The 18,090-nt window shown below is 56.4% G+C and overlaps 1 protein-coding gene across 2 annotated transcripts in view; it reads right to left on the reverse strand.

Annotated features, from left to right (window-relative positions):
* Nucleotides 1-1,497: 1,497 nt before the first annotated feature.
* Nucleotides 1,498-18,090, reverse strand: part of Col2a1 (collagen type II alpha 1 chain) — a 31,156-nt gene continuing 14,563 nt past the window's right edge. For both annotated transcript variants that reach the window (XM_052748813.1, XM_052748814.1), the window contains exons 18-54: nucleotides 17,698-17,751; nucleotides 15,937-16,035; nucleotides 15,596-15,640; nucleotides 15,403-15,501; nucleotides 15,188-15,241; nucleotides 14,701-14,808; nucleotides 14,294-14,347; nucleotides 14,113-14,211; nucleotides 13,938-13,991; nucleotides 13,363-13,461; nucleotides 12,936-12,989; nucleotides 12,303-12,356; nucleotides 11,955-12,008; nucleotides 11,675-11,728; nucleotides 11,405-11,449; nucleotides 11,130-11,228; nucleotides 10,793-10,900; nucleotides 9,971-10,024; nucleotides 9,630-9,683; nucleotides 9,234-9,287; nucleotides 8,862-8,915; nucleotides 8,462-8,569; nucleotides 7,966-8,019; nucleotides 7,510-7,563; nucleotides 6,647-6,808; nucleotides 6,370-6,477; nucleotides 6,059-6,166; nucleotides 5,791-5,844; nucleotides 5,541-5,648; nucleotides 5,301-5,354; nucleotides 5,079-5,186; nucleotides 4,781-4,834; nucleotides 4,234-4,341; nucleotides 3,625-3,913; nucleotides 3,053-3,237; nucleotides 2,497-2,739; nucleotides 1,498-2,070 (exon numbers count right to left, since the gene is read on the reverse strand). In XM_052748813.1, coding sequence (XP_052604773.1) covers nucleotides 1,924-2,070; nucleotides 2,497-2,739; nucleotides 3,053-3,237; nucleotides 3,625-3,913; nucleotides 4,234-4,341; nucleotides 4,781-4,834; nucleotides 5,079-5,186; nucleotides 5,301-5,354; nucleotides 5,541-5,648; nucleotides 5,791-5,844; nucleotides 6,059-6,166; nucleotides 6,370-6,477; nucleotides 6,647-6,808; nucleotides 7,510-7,563; nucleotides 7,966-8,019; nucleotides 8,462-8,569; nucleotides 8,862-8,915; nucleotides 9,234-9,287; nucleotides 9,630-9,683; nucleotides 9,971-10,024; nucleotides 10,793-10,900; nucleotides 11,130-11,228; nucleotides 11,405-11,449; nucleotides 11,675-11,728; nucleotides 11,955-12,008; nucleotides 12,303-12,356; nucleotides 12,936-12,989; nucleotides 13,363-13,461; nucleotides 13,938-13,991; nucleotides 14,113-14,211; nucleotides 14,294-14,347; nucleotides 14,701-14,808; nucleotides 15,188-15,241; nucleotides 15,403-15,501; nucleotides 15,596-15,640; nucleotides 15,937-16,035; nucleotides 17,698-17,751 — 3,393 coding nt within the window. In that variant the 3' untranslated portion in view covers nucleotides 1,498-1,923. The remainder of the gene's footprint in view (nucleotides 2,071-2,496; nucleotides 2,740-3,052; nucleotides 3,238-3,624; nucleotides 3,914-4,233; nucleotides 4,342-4,780; nucleotides 4,835-5,078; nucleotides 5,187-5,300; nucleotides 5,355-5,540; nucleotides 5,649-5,790; nucleotides 5,845-6,058; nucleotides 6,167-6,369; nucleotides 6,478-6,646; nucleotides 6,809-7,509; nucleotides 7,564-7,965; nucleotides 8,020-8,461; nucleotides 8,570-8,861; nucleotides 8,916-9,233; nucleotides 9,288-9,629; nucleotides 9,684-9,970; nucleotides 10,025-10,792; nucleotides 10,901-11,129; nucleotides 11,229-11,404; nucleotides 11,450-11,674; nucleotides 11,729-11,954; nucleotides 12,009-12,302; nucleotides 12,357-12,935; nucleotides 12,990-13,362; nucleotides 13,462-13,937; nucleotides 13,992-14,112; nucleotides 14,212-14,293; nucleotides 14,348-14,700; nucleotides 14,809-15,187; nucleotides 15,242-15,402; nucleotides 15,502-15,595; nucleotides 15,641-15,936; nucleotides 16,036-17,697; nucleotides 17,752-18,090) is intronic.

Genomic DNA, 18,090 nt, shown 5'->3' on the forward strand with positions numbered 1-18,090 from the left:
ACTCAAACCCAGGCAGGGTTTTGCATCCTGCTAGGGAAGCACTCCACCACTGAGCCACACTCCCAGCACCAATCACGTATTTTTAAACATCACGTGGCCATTTTACTTCCTTCAGCTCCACGAGCTAGCCCTGGTACTAGCACTTCATTCCATTAATTTTACATCACAAGTTGAATATTAATGCAAATAGCTTCCCCAAATTCTCTTATTTATTTTTCTTACTTCTCTAAAAGAAAAGCTGCCAACTTTAAACAAAGGGAGTAAGATGGGTAAGAGGGGCAGAGAGCGGCGTGGCTGTCGTGTTTATGAGATGTCTTGAAATTGGTTTCACAGATACTGCTGTCATGGCATTTCCCTCCTGCCCACTTCACACATCACCACCCTCCTGACCCCCTAGTGCTCATTTCTTCCACACACGCCCAAGGCATTGGAAAGCAAAGGATCCCTGGCCACAGGGCAAGGGAGGCTTCCCTTCCTGATCTGGAATTCAGAGAAGGTCCAGAGATGTTTTCAGCGCAGGTCTAGGGAATGGAGCCCCAGAGTCTTACGGAAAGATGCAAATCATCATCCAGATCGCTTGCAGTAGTGGCCCCTGGGGGATTAGCTCTCCTGCCCACTGTCCCCCTTCCACCCCACTTTCCATGAGGAACGTCTCCAATCTCTCCCACCCAGCAGCCTGTAGCTGTCCTACCCACACATGCTAAGAGCTCAGTGCACCATGCCTGTCTCCAGCTTGCTGGAGAGGTGTGATCCATGTTTACTCTCGAGAGCAAGGTCATCTGTCTGGTTCCGCAGACTTCCCAAACAACGGATCTAAAGTTTGTGTGTAGTGTCCCTCAAAGGTGTGTGTTCTGAGGTTTGGTACCAGGGTGATGCTCTTAGGTGGTGGAGCCTGGAGAAGCAGGACATGGAGATCCTTGGGTCACTGGGGACAGACTCTCAAAGGGGTCTGTGGGATCCCGGTCACTTCCTCTCACCCTGCTTCCTGGCTTGTGGCATGAACAATGGCTTTGATTATGCTCCTGCTGTGACACACTGCCTTCACCTAAGGTCCAAATTAGTATGACTACCTAACTTTGTAAACAAACCCAACAGAAGAGTCATTTTCTTATCCTACTTTATATTATTATTATTTTTTTATCACTTTTAACCTCAAAACTGTGAACCAAAATGAACCTTGTTTTACTTCTTAGGCAACCCATGTCGAGTGTTTTGCTTCAGTAGCGTGAGGCTAATTCAGTTTTGTCTCTGGTCCCAGGTCACCACTGGATTCCACAAAGTGCCAAAGTTTACAAAAGATCTCTCTCTCTCTCTCCCTCTCTCCCTCTCTCTCTCTCTCTCCCTCTCCCTCCCTCCCTCGAGTGTGTGTGTGTGGCCACCAAACCAGGCAGCATCTGGACTGAAAGGTCAACAGGCAGCCCTGGGACCATATTTGAGCATTGCCTACAGGATCAAGTATTAATAGAAACAAACAGAAGAACAAAACACAAGTCAATATGTCCTTTCCAATAATTTTTTGGTTTTTAATATCAATTGATGTTTTAAAAAATACAGAGGTGTTTGACACAGAATAGCACCATTGTGTAGGACACACAGTTCCTGCGCCCAGCACCTGTGGGGGTCTTCTGGCTGGGCTGGGGGCAGTCACTCAGGGGGCGTTTGACTCACACCAGTTAGTTCCCTGCCTCTGCCTTGACCCAAAGGTCTTACAGGAAGACAATAAATAAATAGAACACCGAGATTTTATTTTGCAGTCTGCCCAGTTCAGGTCTCTCAGGGGAAAATAGTCCGAACTGCGAGGGTTGGATGAATGGACGTCAGGTCAGGTTAGCCATTCAGTGCAGATCCTAGAGTGACTGGGATTGGAAAGTACTTGGGTCCTTTGGGTTCGCAATGGATTGTGTTGTTTTTGGGTTCAGGGTTTTACAAGAAGCAGACAGGCCCTATGTCCACACCAAATTCCTGTTCGGGCCCTCCAATGTCCATGGGTGCAATGTCAATGATGGGAAGGCGCGAGGTCTTCTGTGACCGGTACTCGATGACAGTCTTGCCCCACTTACCGGTGTGTTTCTAGGGAGAAAAGGGGGAGATGTTATTCAGGAGATGTCTTACAACAAGGGCCAGTTGCCAGTACCCCCAAACTAAGCAACCACAAAGTGTGAACTACACTGGGTGGTTCCCTAGGCTTTCTCCTGATTGCCCGAGCCCTTTCCAATCCTTTCCTTAAGGGCCGAGGCCTCCTCCACCTTCTTGCCCCCCTCCCTCCTGTAGGTACGTTCACACACTTCTTATGAATACTTCGGTAAGGGTCACCGAGCATGCCAGTGTCTTTATCTCCTCTGGAGGAGGAAGTGGAGAAGCTGACACACTACAGATGCCTCGCCCTCACCTGTCACTTAGCTTCTCCCCTCACATATCCCCTCGACTCCGGCCCCTGAGGATCCCATCCCTCTAGGAACACGACACTCGCCACAGGCCACGCCTCAGTCCACTCACCGTGCAGCCATCCTTCAGAGCGGTGTACGTGAACCTGCTGTTGCCCTCGGCCCTTATCTCCACATCGTTGGAGCCTTGGATGAGCAAGGCCTTCTTGAGGTTGCCGGCTGCTTCATCCAGATAGGCAATGCTGTTCTTACAGTGGTAAGTGATGTTCTGGGAGCCCTCGGTGGACAGCAGACGGAGGAACGTCATCTGGACGTTAGCGGTGTTGGGAGCCAGGTTGCCATCACCATAGCTGAACTGTAGTGGGCAGAGAGGGCAGGGTGTGAGACCTGAGGGCTGGCATTTGCTGGGATCAGAGACTAATGGGAATTCAGCTGTCAGGGGGTGCTGGGGCTGTGTGGAGGAGTCTAGGGGGTTGGGGCAAGCTCAGAGGACCTCCTCTCCAGCTACAATGGGGAGAAATATACTCCATTTCCTCTTTCCTCTAAAGCCCGAAGGACGCTGGTGGAGAATGCGGGGGGGGGGGGGGGGGGGGGGGGTGCTACAGTCTCTGAAGAGAAAGAAGAGCCATGGCGAGGGCCCGGCGGGGCCCGAGCGCCCGGGCACTCACGTGGAAGCCGCCATTGATGGTTTCTCCAAACCAGACGTGCTTCTTCTGGCCCTTGCCGCTCCACCAGTTCTTCTTGGGCACAGTCGCCGGGTTGGGGTAGACGCAAGTCTCGCCTGTCTCCATGTTGCAGAAAACTTTCATGGCGTCCAAGGTGCAGCCCTGGTTGGGGTCGATCCAGTAGTCTCCTGCAGCAGAGGCAGCAGCCATTCAGGCTCAGGCTCAAACCCGAGGGCCAGGCTGGCTGTTAGAGGCAGAGAGCCTAGTGGGAATCTAGGTCCGCGGAGGCTTACGTGTGGCCCAAAGGGGGACAGACAGAAGGGCCCGGGGATAAGGAAAGCTGCATGGGAGTCCTAATGCTAAAGAGGAAGTCGAGAAACAAGGGCAGCAGCAATGCTCGCCTGCTGAACCCACCCTGGAGTCACGTCTGTCACGGTCATTCACCAGAACCTTCCAGGTCTGATCCTGCCAGGTACTAAGGCACAATGGGGTGTGTCTGCCTGGCTACTGAAGGTAGCCACACTGGTGGGCTGACTCCCTTCTCTCTGGGCCAGGGGGCCTGTCTCCAGGCTCACCGCTCTTCCACTCTGGGTGGCAGAGTTTCAGGTCTTGGCAGGTTCGAGCAGGATTCTTGCGGGAGCCATCGGGGCTTCGGATGCTCTCGATCTGGTTATTGAGTGACTTGAGCGTGGCGTCCACCTCAACGTCATGCTGTCTTAGGGTACTGGCTGCCTCATCAGCCCGCATGTACTGCAGGGGATCAGGGCCCTTCTCTCTCTGGCCTAAGCCGGCAAAGGCTGACATGTCGATGCCAGGACCAGGTGGACCTGGAGGGCCAGGGGGACCAGGATTTCCAGGAGGACCCTGCAGCAGGAAATAGAGATGTCAGCCAGGAAGCTCGGGAAGAGGTCCTCCTCTGTATCCACTGCTGTGCCCTCTTCCCGACCCTGAGGTGGGGACAGAGGGCAGCAGGACCAGGAAAACCACGGCAGCTCCCCCCATCTCCTCCTTGACCCTTCTTTTCTATTTCTCAGAAGCCATCCTGAGCCTGGTGACCCTCTAAAGGGCCCTCAGCCTATAAGATGCCATCACCACTAGCTGCCAGCCTATGCCTCAAAGTTGTCCTAAGCACCTAGAACGTGCTAGGAATACTTTCCGTGGCAGGGAGGGGTCAGGACACTTACGGCAGGGCCCGTTTCGCCTGAGCGTCCACGGGGACCAGGAGGCCCAATGGGGCCAGGGATTCCATTAGAGCCGTCTTTGCCAGAGGGACCAACAGGGCCAGGTGGACCCTGCAGGCCAAGAGAGAGGAGATAGTGAGAAAACTGTCCTCCCTCCCAGGAGCAGCCGCGGAGTAGCCACAGCTATACAGGCGGCCATTGTGATGACTAAGTCAGACCACTCTGCCTCCCGTTTTCAGAAAAGCTCAGCCACACTCCCCAAGTCCATCTCCATTTAGCCAAGAACCAGCAGGACATCTCCATGTCTCTCCGACCCTCCTAAGTCATGTTTATAAAACCTTTTTTAATCAGGTGTGTCTTCCAGTTGCTGTGACCTCAGGTGCCATGGCCATGGTCATTGTAAGAAAGTCCTGCTTTTCTCAGGGTAACCTCCTGAGTAAGGGCTGCTAAGCCCAAGGCTCCCTACGGAAGCAATGCCCACCCCCATCCATCTCCTGGCGAAGCCACCCAGCAGAAAGGCTCACTCCATCCCCAGAGGCGTCTCACTTACTCTAGGGCCAGAAGGACCAGCCGGGCCAGAAGCGCCCTGATCTCCAGAAGGACCCTGTGGAAAAGGCGAAAACAGCAAGTGTCAGCACAGCTGGATATAGAAGTCCGTCTCCTCCAAAGTGGGAAGCAAGCATGTGCCCTCCCCACCCCCTCCTCTCTTCCCCTTCCGCCTGAGAGAGCCCGGGGGGCTTCTGAGGAAGACTTCAAGCCTTTTTAGCAGCAAGGGAAGCTCAGTGGGCCTGAAGAATGGAAGGCCTTGGGCATCCCCCTCATGGACAATGAGATGCAGTGACACCCACCGGAGGGCCAGGCAGACCCTGCAGTCCAGTGAAGCCTCGGTGACCCTTCAGTCCCCTCTCGCCAGCCTCTCCAGTTTCTCCTTTGTCACCTCGGGGGCCTTGGGGGCCCTGTGAAAAAGAAAAACACCGATTCAGTCAGGTCTGGGCTCATATGCCTCTCACCGGAGACACCCGGTGTCCCTCCTCGGCAGGGGACTCAGTACAAGACGCTCCAGTACTTACTGGGATTCCCCGGGCTCCAGCGGGTCCTGAGGGGCCCATCGGACCTTGTGCACCCTGTGAGGGGAGATTAAGAACAGCATCAGGGAGAAGTCAGGACACGGAAGCTCTTCTCCACACCTGCCTAGGGGCCCAGCGGTCCCCAGACCCAGGGGCTGGCTACCCCTAGGTGTTCAAAATGGGGAGAGCAAGCGTGAAACACCCCCTGCCACTTGGTCACCCTCTTGATGGCAGGATACTCACCGACTCTCCTCTGTCTCCTTGTTTGCCAGTTGGGCCAGCAGGGCCGGGAGCTCCCGGGGGTCCGGGGGCCCCAGGAGCGCCCAGGGCACCGGTCTCACCGCGGTCACCCTGTAGGAGCAAGGGATCGGGTTCAGCAAAGGACGTTAGGATGTTCCAGAAGAGGCGAAGAGAGATCCTTACTACCCAGACTGGCGTGGTAGGCTCAGCCCAGCCCCCACCTCCCATCCCAGGGTAGACACCCATCACTCACCTTGACTCCAGCTGCACCATCTCTGCCAGGGGGTCCGTCAGCACCAGGGCTGCCCTGGACAAGGGACGTAAGAATTCACTTAGGTCTGCTCCCTATTTGCCCTCTCACCCTGGCCTGAAGCCTAGGCCTGTTCACTTCTGCCCAACTAAGGCCATCTGGGGCTCACATCCTCCGTGAGCTTCCACCCTCCCTCTCTCCTTGTATACACAAGTCCCAGAGCTTGTCCATCCCTCCCGATCCTCCCACCACGCCAAGCTCTTGGGCTCACCTCTCGTCCAGGTTCACCTGCAGGACCTGTCAGGCCAGGAGGCCCCACTGGGCCAGGAGGACCTCTGTCTCCAGATGCACCAGGGGCACCCTGCTTGCCAGGCTCACCCTGAAAGAATAGAGACAAGGACCGTGAGTGTGCATGCTGAGCAGCCCTGCCAGGACTCCACCACCCCCTTCAGGGGGTGCGGCTGACAGAGGGATGCTTCCAAGCATGCTGAGTCGAAGGAAGGCAGAGGTGCCACTGCAGCAAGAATACTTAAGGACTTTGGGACTGAGCCAGGGCTGAGGGGAAAAGCATCCTTCACTCACCGATGGGCCGGGAAGGCCAGGGAATCCTCTCTCACCACGCTGTCCAGGCAGACCAACGATGCCCCTTTGCCCAGCCAGCCCCTGGGGACCTGGAGGACCATCAGAACCCTAGGGGAAGAAGAAAGAGTTGTCACAGAGGCTTGCCCTGGCCGAGACCCTTCCTACCCATTGAGTACATTCTGTGAGGCTCCCTTCCCACAATTCCCACAGCACCGCACCTTCCTCCTAGTGCGTGGAGGAGCTCAGGTGTCTCTCCTGGGCCTGGCAGGGTACTTACAGGGGGACCATCATCTCCAGGTTCTCCTTTCTCGCCAGAAGGTCCTGCAGGACCTTGAAGCCCAGGGTCACCAGCTCGGCCGGGGGAACCAGTGTCTCCTCGAGCACCTTTGGGACCATCTTTTCCAGAAGGACCAGGGGGACCAGGGGGTCCAGGGTTGCCCTAGGAGGAACAAATATAGAAAGTGATAACTCGTCACCCTCCTCATCCAAGCTACTGAAGCCACCGTAGCCTCGGGGCAAGGCATTCCAAACTGCCCATTTCTGCTCTCCTCTCTCCCGTGAGAGCTCTGGGCAGCCAGCTGGGGCTCCATCACCCTGCCTTGCCTTTCCCCACCCAGGTGCGACTTCTCCTGCTGGATCATCTTCGTCCTCTATAACGGGTTCCTCCAGAAACAGCTCCAACACAGCCCCTGTGACCCAGCCTTCTGTTCACGCAGCATCACTTCCTCCACCCTCGGTGTTGGTGAACGGAGGTTTTCCTTCCTTACCTCCTCCCTCACTGAAGCCCACCCCCAGCCCCCTGAGTATCTAGTCTGGGGCTTATGGGCTTCTTTATGGAGTGTGGATCCAGGTGTATCGAACAGGCTTAGGAATCATGTCCCAGATGAAAGGCATCCTATCAACCCTTCCAGCATACCAAGTCTGAGGGTGAGCCCAAGCCAACCAGGAAGGCTGAGCGGTGTCCCCCACCCCCGCCACCCCCGCAATGGCCAGTCAGCTGTTCCTCCCATTGGTCGGAATGGAGAAGAGGACTTAAGGCTTTTGACCCCTATGTTTGGTGGACTGCTACAGAGGGTTCTGACCCTAGCTGGGTCTCCCATGCCAGGAGTAAGGTAGATCTAAATCAGGAAGGACACTTACATTAGAGCCTGGGGGTCCAACGCGGCCAGCAGCTCCAGGGAATCCGGTGGCTCCCTGTGGGCATGGAGGGAGGGGGAAGATCCTGAATACTTCAGGTTCTCAGCAAGGAGGAGAATCAAGTTGGTAGGTCTCGAGCGTATGTCTCAGAGGTGGAGAATCAAGAAAGGGTTAGGGGCTACAGAGCAACAAGTGAGTATCTAGAGGGAAAAGGGGTCCCACTGTCCCTGGCCACATAATCAGGCCTGAACTGGGGCCATCCAGCCTTCAGGGAGCTGAGTGGCAGAGCAGAGGGTTGGGGACTCTGGGAGGACTGTGCACGCAGCAAAGTGAGGTGCCCACCCTCCTGCCAGGCTGTAGAGTGGGCTCAGGCTGGGCATGGTTAGGGCTGGGGAGGGAGAAGATGGAGATTCCTAAAGCTAACCCACTGCAGATATCTGGGCCAGAACTCTTACTCACCGGGGGACCTTGGGCACCTCGGGCTCCCTTAGGACCAGTCACTCCAGTAGGACCCTGGGAAGGAAAGAAGGCAGTGAAGTGAGGTCTAGTGGACCTGGGGAAGGCAGTAAGCATCATCTAAACCTTAATGCAGGACTCCTGAGGGTCAGGCTGTCTAGAGTTCAGCTTCTTGACACTAGGAACCCAGTCTGCCTCGCCACTAGGAGACTCCAGGATCTGACTCGGCAAGGCTATTACAGAGACAATGCCAGGGTTTCAACCTGGGAAACCTCTCTGCTCCCTCAGGGAGCCAGCTGCTTTGTGGTCAGGGACACAGCCTATACCTGGTGCTGGTGACCTAATACCCCATCTGTGTGCCCCACGCACCATAACCTAACAAAAGGCCCTCCCTACCCAGCTGAGGTGTCCACCAGGCTCCCCGTTAGACTCTGCTTGATCTACCAGGGCCCTCCTCCTGTCCTGGCAGCCCCTGCCTTGTGAACTCAGCAATACTCACCTGTGGCCCAGGAGCTCCAGAGGGGCCTTGGGGACCGGGGGCACCAGCGTCTCCTTTCTGTCCGGCCTCTCCTTGATCACCCTTGGCGCCAGGCTGGCCGTCGGCACCCTGTAATAGGAAGAGGGGACAGATGAAGGAGAGGCAGCCTGACTGCTCCAGCTTCCGCCAATGGTTAGAGCGTACGTGTGCAGACACCTACCCGGGACCTGAAAATTGGGTTTAAGACCGTGTTGTTATGTTGAAATGGAAGTGTCAAAGGAGGAGAAGAAAAGGTCCGTTTCTCCCTCTATTTCCTGCTCGCCCTCCCTTTCTCTCTCCCCCACCAGAAGGTACCCTTGAGTTCTGGCTGTGGAGTCAGACTGCGCACAGTCGGGTGGCAGTAGAGTAGACAGATACTCACAGGAGGTCCAGCGAATCCAGCAGGTCCAGGTGGCCCGGTCTCTCCACGTTCACCCTATGAGGGGACCAGGAGGTGTCAGGTCCTGTTACCCGCCTCTACGCTCTCCTCAGAGTCAGAACCCACGGCACAGCCCAGGTCCAGGTCCAGCCTCCCCCAGAGAGAAGGTGTCTGAGTGTCCTGAGTGCCAGGGACCCAGAACAGGACGTCTGTCTTGGCTCAAAGGTCCTAAGCACTGGCCGTTGCCCGGGCCTCTGTGCCTTTCCCCTTTCGTCTCTCCTCTCCTCCCACCCCTAGCCCCAAAGCACAGGGTCAGGCTGGCTTCCTCACTGCCGGGGCAGGGAGAGCCTGATTGATTGAGAGGGACATGCTCACCGGAGCACCACGAGCACCAGTACTTCCTGCGGGGCCAGCAGGTCCGACATCCCCCTTGGAGTTGAGAAGGAAAGGATTAGAGTGGGCCCCGAGGAGCCGAGTGCACCCAGGAAGCCCTGGTGTTGGGAAGGGCACCCCATCCCCTCATCCAGCTCCCTTCTGGTCGCAGCTGCCCCAGCTGCCTCTTCAAGACCTTGGCTGAGCGAGGGCACTATTCTACCAGGCTGGCTGCCCCAGCTTAAAGGCCACACAGGTCAGGCGCTAACAGGACCCCACCCTTCACTCCATGGTGGAAGGGCATGGCCAATGAGTGAGGTTTGGCTGTGTCTGGCAGGAGGGAAGGGGGAGACGTTCTGGAGGAGGTGGACAGAGGGAGGAAGACCAACCACACCTCACCTTCTCGCCATTGGCACCTGCCGGACCTGGAGGCCCGATGGGCCCAGTCAGACCCTGGAGAGAGAGAGAGGCCGGTAAAGGAGGCAGGCAGGGTCAGGCCAGTGTCATTAGGTTCCTCAAGGATTCTGGGGGCCCTGTACCCAATAACTTTGGTGTGCCCTCGCATGGTCCGAGAGCCCCCCACTCACTGTCTGGTCCTGAGATCCGAAAGGGAAGTCCCCATGGCTTCCCAGCCCCTCCCCCGTTTTTTGAGTGCTAGAGACCCATGGGAACGCCTGTATGGGAACACCGGCATCTGTCCCCATGCCGGCTCCCAAGTCCTGTAACCAGCATCCACTTACTCGTGTGCCATCCTTTCCAGGAGCCCCCTCTGGGCCTTTCTCACCAACATCGCCCTGCGGGAGAGAAAACCAGGTACTTTAGGGGCCCTTCAGAACCAGCTGCCAGTTCAGCTCTGCCTGGCTGAAGTTCTGGAGCCCAGTCCTTGCCTAAGCGGTATTTTCTGTGGTCTTAGGGCTGGAGACAAGGGACTAAGAGGAGAAGGAAAGAATGTCACTGTAGCGGACAGAGAGGGGTGTTTTTGGGGGAGGGGAGGAGCTCCTAGTTTCTCCAAGAGTGACCAGGACCCTCATCTTCAGAAGTACAAGGAACGAGTGTGAGGGGGTAGAAGTATGGAATGAGTGTGAGGGGGTAGAAGTATGGGATGAGTGTGAGGGGCAGAAGTGTGGGATGAGTGTGAGGGGCACAAGTGTGGGATGAGTGTGAGGGGCACAAGTGTGGGATGAGTGTGAGGGGCACAAGTGTGGGATGAGTGTGAGGGGCACAAGTGTGGGATGAGTGTGAGGGGCACAAGTGTGGGATGAGTGTGAGGGGCACAAGTGTGGGATGAGTGTGAGGGGGGACAAGTGTGGGATGAGTGTAAGGGGCACAAGTGTGGAATGAGTGTGAGGGGGGACAAGTGTGAAATGAGTGTGAGGGGCAGAAGTGTGAAATGAGTGTGAGGGGCACAAGTGTGGGATGAGTGTGAGGGGCAGAAGTGTGAAATGAGTGTGAGGGGCACAAGTGTGAGATGAGTGTGAGTGGCAGAAGTGTGTAATGGGTGTGAAGGGGCACAAGTGTGGCCGTTGTGGCTTTGGAGAGATGCACAGTATTCTAGTACTTACTCTGTCTCCCTTGGGTCCAGCAATCCCAGCTGCTCCCCTCTCGCCAGGCATTCCCTGTAGACCTGGAGGACCCTGAGCCCCGGGGGGGCCATCTGGACCAGGTGCACCCTAGAGTGGAAGACAAGCGGAGTGAGCAGTACCTCTCTCAGGGCCCCACTGTGTGCAGCCTAGGAAACCAGTGTCCCCAAACCCTGTTCCCCTTCAAGCCCCTTCCCAGCACCACCTCCCACCAATCCCTCCTGGTCCTCCTTCCTCTGTGCCCCCCTCCTCCTCCCTCGTCTCAGCGGGTCTCCCTAGGGCTGGATAGAAGACCCCTGCAGGACTTGGCCTCACTTACTTTGGGACCATCAGTACCGGGAGTGCCAGGCAGACCACGGGCACCCTGCAGGCCTTGTGCGCCAGGAGAGCCACGTTCACCCGGGAAACCTCGTTCACCCTGTGGAAGAGACACCGGGCAGCAATCAGGCAAAAGTGGTGAGTAAGATGAGATGGGGGCAGGTGGGGGGTCCCCAAGAACCCAAGGCAGGCTGCCATGCCGGGAGGCATGGGCGACACTGAATGGAGAGAAGGCAGACCCAGGGAGACCCCAGCGTCGGATGACAGGACACTCACCCTGGGACCCACAAGACCAGGGGCTCCAGCTTCACCAGGAATACCCTAGAGAACAGAACAGTGTGTAAGAGTGGAGGTCACCTGCTCCAGACCCCAGAACATGCCTCCCACAGTGGCTGAACATGCGCACAGGAGGGCTGAGTTCAGACAGGTGTCAGGAGAGCTGGGAATCGGGTCTGGGACATTCTCAGACTTCATGGGGCTCTTCACACACCCTTTACCTTGTCTCCCAGACATCAGCTAAACCGGTTCAAAGAGCTCCGCACTTACCTGGTCACCTTGTTTTCCACCTTCACCTGGGGGACCGGGAGGGCCCGGAAGTCCCTGGAAGCCAAAATGGCATGGATTAGCAAAGAGGTGAGTTTGTCTCCTTAGCCTCCAGGAAGGCACAGCACAGGGCAAACCATTAGGAGATAGCAACGAGGGCCAGGTAGGGGGGCCTCATCCCCTGGCTCCCCATGAGAGGAGTGGGCCTGCTACCCATAGCATGTGCCCAGAGGGTTCTAGACGTGGGAAGGGGCCGCACAGAAAGTCTGGTCCAGCCACCTACCTGGAACCCTGAGGGCCCAGGAGCACCCTGCTCGCCTCGTTCACCAGCAGGTCCCTGCAGAAGAAAGAAAAGGTGAGCCCAGCCAGGAATTTAGAGAGGGGACCCTGGGGAGTGAATTAGAAGCCTTCCTGCACTGACCCTTAAGAGGTCATGCAGCAAGGCACTTCACCTCCGTCATCTACCCACACTTCCTTCCTCTAGGTAGGTTCCACTACCTCCAGGACACCCTCTCTCATCTGGGGATGGTTCGGCCCAGATCCTTGTCTGTCACCTCCACTACTTGATGGATGTAAGGTTCTTTATTTTAGCTCCCACACAGCCACCCGGAGACGTTGGGTAGGTACTTACAGCAGGGCCAGGGGGTCCTGCAGCTCCTGTCTCCCCGTCCTTGCCAGGCAGACCCTACAGGGCAGAGGAACAAGAGTGGTAATGACTTATGCCCCAAGGTGACACCTGAGACCAGCAGATGTATTTTTGGGGGCTGAGGTTTTCAGGTCAACCAGGTCTTCGATGGAACTCCATTTTTACCCCTCCCTGTCCTTCCACGCTGCACCCACCATTTCCCTCAGCCTTTCTCCACACAGACATCTTCCTCTGTACCTGAGCCTTGCCTCTGAAACCCCTCAGCAGCCAATAGGCCCTCTGGGGAGATCCCAGCAGGCACAGCCTAGCACGTGCTCAGCCATAAGAATCAACTCTTTTTTTTTTTTTTTTTTTTTTTTTTTTTGGTTTTTCGAGACAGGGTTTCTCTGTGTAGCTTTGTGCCTTTCCTGGGACTCACTTGGTAGCCCAGGCTGGCCTCGAACTCACAGAGATCCGCCTGGCTCTGCCTCCCGAGTGCTGGGATTAAAGGCGTGCGCCACCACCGCCCGGCTAAGAATCAACTCTTGATAACCAAGGCCATGTCTCGGGAGTCACACCCCCCGTTCCTGGTAGGCATTCCACCAACACCAAGCCCTAGGCAGTGAGGAGAACACTTACTCTCAGACCAGGAGCACCAGCCAGCCCCTTCTCACCAGCTTTGCCAGGCTCGCCCTGAAAGAAGGGGAGAGATGACCATGAGCTGGATGGATGAGGATGGAGTGAGGCAGAGAGTAGGCTGAGGAACCCCATCCTGGGGCACAGCAGGAGGTAACACCAAACACCAGCCCCTGCTCGTACACTCAGGGGCATCCAGGCCACCCAGGCTCTACGGCATAATGTCACAGAGGTGATGTCCTAAGGTTCTAAGGCACACAAGTCTCCCCTAGGCCACACGCATCCCTGGGAGGACATGGAGGACAGGGCTGTCCATGACACTGAGAGCCCATTGGTCACCTGCCCTGGGTTGACTCTGTCCAGAAAGCCGCCCCTTCTCCAGAGGATACAGAAGATGATAAAGGAGATGGCAGAGCAGACTGGTACTTACGTTGGCACCTTTGGGGCCAGGGAAACCCATGACACCAGGCTGCCCACGAGCTCCCTGAGGACCAGGGGGTCCAGGGCGGCCGTCTTCACCAGGGATTCCCTGAAAGACAGGATGCCGTTCTCCGAACACAGTCCCTCTGATCATATGTCCCATCAATGTCTACTAAGTGCCTACTGAGTGACAGGCATGGAACAAAGTGCCAGCTGTGTGCGTACATCTAGGGTTGGCCAACCCGCCCCCCATGGACCTATCTACAGGAAGGTGCTCCTGCCTCAGAAGTCTTCCCTGAACCTCTAATCTTTGTTACCACTCCTCCTCCTAGAAGATGCTCAAATGCATTGTGTGTGCATGCGTGTATGCTTGTGAGTGTGTGTATGTACACGTGTGTGTGTGATTTTCAGAGCTCACAGGACAGGTCATGTCTGGCCATAAAACCTCCCATCTATCTCTTACCCCATTCTCAAAATGTACAGAATCCTAGACTGCCTTCACCCAGACCCCCTTCTCTCTTCCCATCGTCTCCTGAATCATATCCCCTGTTCTCCCAGGGACCTCACTCAGAGCGATTGACTTACAGAAGGACCAACTTTGCCTTGAGGACCAGCATCACCAGGGCGACCTGTAAGACCCTTTGTTCGGGAGAGAGAAGAGATCAATATAAGTCAGGGGCAGACCCCAAATCTCCCAATTCTAGCAGCACAGCTTAGATGTTGTGGGTAGAAAGGGAGTGAGGGCCGCCTTCCTCCTTACCCGGGCTCCAGGAAGGCCGGGTTCTCCAGGACGACCCGGGTCACCATTGGCTCCCTTGGGACCAGCCAGGCCACTAGGCCCTCGCTCTCCAGGGGCACCCTACACCAGAGGAGACAAAGTCAGTGGAATGCTTCGTCGCCAGGGAAACAGGGAGAGACCAAGCCTCTCTTTCTCCACTCACCTTGGGACCTGCCAGACCATCTTGACCCGGGAAACCGCGGTTGCCAGGAGCACCCTAGAGAGAAGTAGGCAAGAGGCAGAGGGTGAGGACGGTTTCTCACCACTATGCCTGGAAAGGGTCCCACCAGGCTCCAGGGGACCATCCCATCCACCCCCAACCACAGTATCTTTGGGTGCAAGACCCTGAGAGCCTATAACCTAACGTCTAGAACCTGTCCCCACCTCTCTAGGAAGAAGCTCGGTTTTATGCCCCCCCTTGGGACAGGGGACACAGACAGGCTAAGGATGCCTGTGTCCCTGGTGTTGGGTGGTGCAGAGAAGACGTTATCCAGAAAAGTCGTGGGACATGGCCAAATCAGAGAGCCACGGGACCGGACTTGCAGACCTGGGAACTGCTTGCTCACTTACTCTTTCTCCAGGAGGACCGATGGGCCCGGCACCGCCTGGCTCCCCTCGGGCGCCTCTTTTACCTTCTTCACCAGCAGGACCAGGGGCTCCCTGGGGCCCAGCAGGGCCCTGATGACAAACACAAGAGAAACGGAGTAAGGTTTTCACCTCGCCTTGGGAAAAGCACTGGCCTGGTGTGCAGAGGAAGTGGCCTTGGAGATGTGTTATTTTTTTTTTGGGGGGGGGGGTTGGGCAAAGAGGGGCCAGACAGGATCAGCCATGGAGGAGCAGAAGCAGCCCAAGACAAGGAGATGGCTTGGACCTCGAGCTATTCAACCTCGGGGAGGAAGCCGTACCAGGGTCCCCTCGACCCTATTTTGCTCTCCTCTCCAGGAACAACAGGAGAGGGCCTGGGATGGGGAATGGCTGGGGGCAGGAGGCAGTGGGGCAGAAGGGCGATCTGTGGGGCTGAGTCACAGTAAAGACAGACTTGAAGGCAGATACTCACGGTTTCCCCCTTGGGGCCTTGTTCGCCTTTGAAGCCAGCAATGCCGGGCTCACCCTGAGTGAGAGGAAGAAGAATGCTCTCACTGGGTTCTCTCCCAAGAACCTGCCTTTCCCCCCCATCCCCCACCCCAGAAACGTACTGCGGTGAGCCAGGGCAGGAGGGCACAGAACAGAGGGGCATGTGGGTAGGACGTGGGGATCATTTCAGGCTCTTACCATCTGGCCTTTGGGGCCCAGAGGACCAGTTGCACCTTGAGGACCAGGAGGACCACGGGGCCCAGGGAAGCCCGGGGCGCCAGCAATTCCAGGAGCTCCCTGTCGGCGGCGTGAGCAGAAGAGAGGAATGTGAGGAGAGAGGATGAGGAGGACCTGAGCCATCCTGAGGACGCAGCCCAGGGACAGTACTTACAGCAGATCCTTTGGCTCCGGGAATGCCGTCAGTTCCTGGGTTACCCTGGCGAGGAGATCATATTGCCATAGAATAAACAACAAGGAACCAACCCAACCATCCTGTCCACCAGGCCAGGCCACAATCTAGGGGTCAGGGACAAGTGCATTCAGCGGTGTTCCTGCTGATATCTCATCAGGTGGACTATGGGCGGAGGGAGACAGGTCTAGGGGTCAGTGGGAGGAGCCTTGTCAGCATGAAGGTTTAGTGGTTGGTCCCCAGTACCCCTTCAAGGGACACATGCACTCCGGGGGGCCAAGGCCACAGATGTCAGCCCTTCCACACCAAAGAATGGAACTTACAGAAGCGCCTGCGGGCCCGGGGGACCCAGGATTGCCAGGCTCGCCACGAGGACCTTGAGCACCTTCAGGACCACGGGCGCCAGTGGGGCCAGCTTCCCCCTGGAGAGAGAGGGGGGAGAGAGGGAGGGAGGATGAAGGGAGGAAGGGGCAGCAGCCGCTCAGGGCCAGCTGTGTGCATGACTCTTGCACATGCTCATACACCTGCGAGTGAGCAGGCATGCTCACACTAGGGTTTGTCATTTCTGTTCCCACCCGGCCAAACAGCATGATGAGATGACATCCTGCATCTCTCTGCCTTCCTCACTCTGCACCTCACCCCTGCCCTGTAAACCCCACACAGCTACACAGATGCCTACTGGGTTCCAGCAACAGGCAGCTTGATGGTCCTATCCCCCCCCACCCCACCCCCATCAGAGAAGCCTGGGTTAGGGGATGTGCCATCTTAGGGCCCTGGGATGATGGACAGGCAGGCAGTCCCTTTCCTGTCCCTTTGTGTTTTCTCTCTGCTGGAAGAACAGAAGCCGAGGGGTGATTCCCAGGCTCTCGGCCTTCTGTTTCCTCCAGCATCTCAGCTCAGAAGTGGCTTCACTTCTGTCTGGCCTGGGCGATCAGATCAGAGCTGCCCCAGGCTTTGGCCTCAGCTTGTCTGAGGTGCCAGTAAGCCAGGGCAGAAGCAAGCTGGGACAGGCTCCCTGACTTTTCTTTTCTCTGAGTTAACTGGCAGGCCTCTCCTATATAAAAACTCTCTTTTTATTTTCTTTCTTTTTTTCCTAAAAGTCACAGCTCGTTGCAATCTGGCTCTCTGGACTGGAGTCCCTGGGGAGGCTGCTGACCTGGAGAGAGGTCAGCACCTCCTCAGGTTTCTTCACACAGCATTCTTGCCTCACTTTGGTAATTATTATTTTCTAAAGGTCAGGCCCCCTCACCTTCCACTGTCCCTCCTCACAATGGGTCTCCTTCACCCGGCTCCCAGAGGCCTCAGACACTGTCTGGTTGCCATGGAAACCCCCAGGAGTGGAAAAGCAACCTGATGCCAGTGTCACCAGGAGGCTCCTTATTCATTCCCAGGGACGTTCACACTGGAATCCCTCCTGGGCCACAGGGGCCTTCCCCTGAGCTGGCTGGCCTCCCACTGGCCTCTATTAATCCTTGGAAGAACCACATTAACAAGGGCCCAGAACCCAAGTGATGTAGAAAAAGGAAGGGGGTCGAGGGCATAGAACTGTCTCCTCTCCTCTGTCCTTCCCCTTCCCCTCCAGCTCCCTCGGGTATTTCAACTTTTGCACACCCCAGCCTTGGTTTCTTTCCTTTTCAGCCCCTCCCGGGTCTTTTCCCACAAGTCTCTAGGTTTCCCTCTTTCTCTACAAGGTGGATTTCCAGCCTCTGTCATCAAACCTTGCTGGCCCTCTCAGTGGGAGACTCTGGGAATACCCACAGAGGCTAGGCGGCAGGGACTCCTTAAAAGGAAGGAGGTGTGACAAGGGACCCTTAGCAAGGGCTATGGGAAGAGAGAGTGCCTCTGAGATTCTCAGTTTGACCAGCAGAACACACACACATACACACACACACACACACACACACACACACACACACATACACACACACACACACACACATACACACACACACACACACATACACACACATACACACACACACACACACACATACACACACACACACACATACACACACACACACACATACACACACACACACACACACACACACACACACACACACACACACACACACACGTACCTTGGCGCCAGGAGCACCAGGGAAGCCAGGACCACCTGCAGGACCGATAGGACCCTGGAGAGAAGAGGGGGATGAAGGGTGAACACTGGATCTAGACAGACTATGTCCAGGCCTCAGAGAGACCCCCCATCTCACACTCCTTCCCCACTTGGATTGGTTTTTGCAGAAGAAACTGTCCCGGCTGCTGTCCCCAGGGAACTTCAGAGAAATACTTGGCTTCGCCTGGCAAGTTTCTGAGTGTACATGTCATAAGAAGCCACATGGCTTTGACCTTTGACCCCTCCTCTCAGAAGAGACAGCTGAGGGCAGCTGGGGAAGTAGGCTGCTTTCAGTGTTTCCAATACTCTCAAGGGATGGGCCACCGCCTTCGTGATGCCAAGTTCAGGAGCAGCC

This window comes from Peromyscus californicus, unplaced genomic scaffold, assembly GCF_007827085.1.
Source record: "Peromyscus californicus insignis strain IS unplaced genomic scaffold, ASM782708v3 Scaffold_20__1_contigs__length_68692818, whole genome shotgun sequence".
Classification (NCBI taxonomy): domain Eukaryota; kingdom Metazoa; phylum Chordata; class Mammalia; order Rodentia; family Cricetidae; genus Peromyscus; species Peromyscus californicus.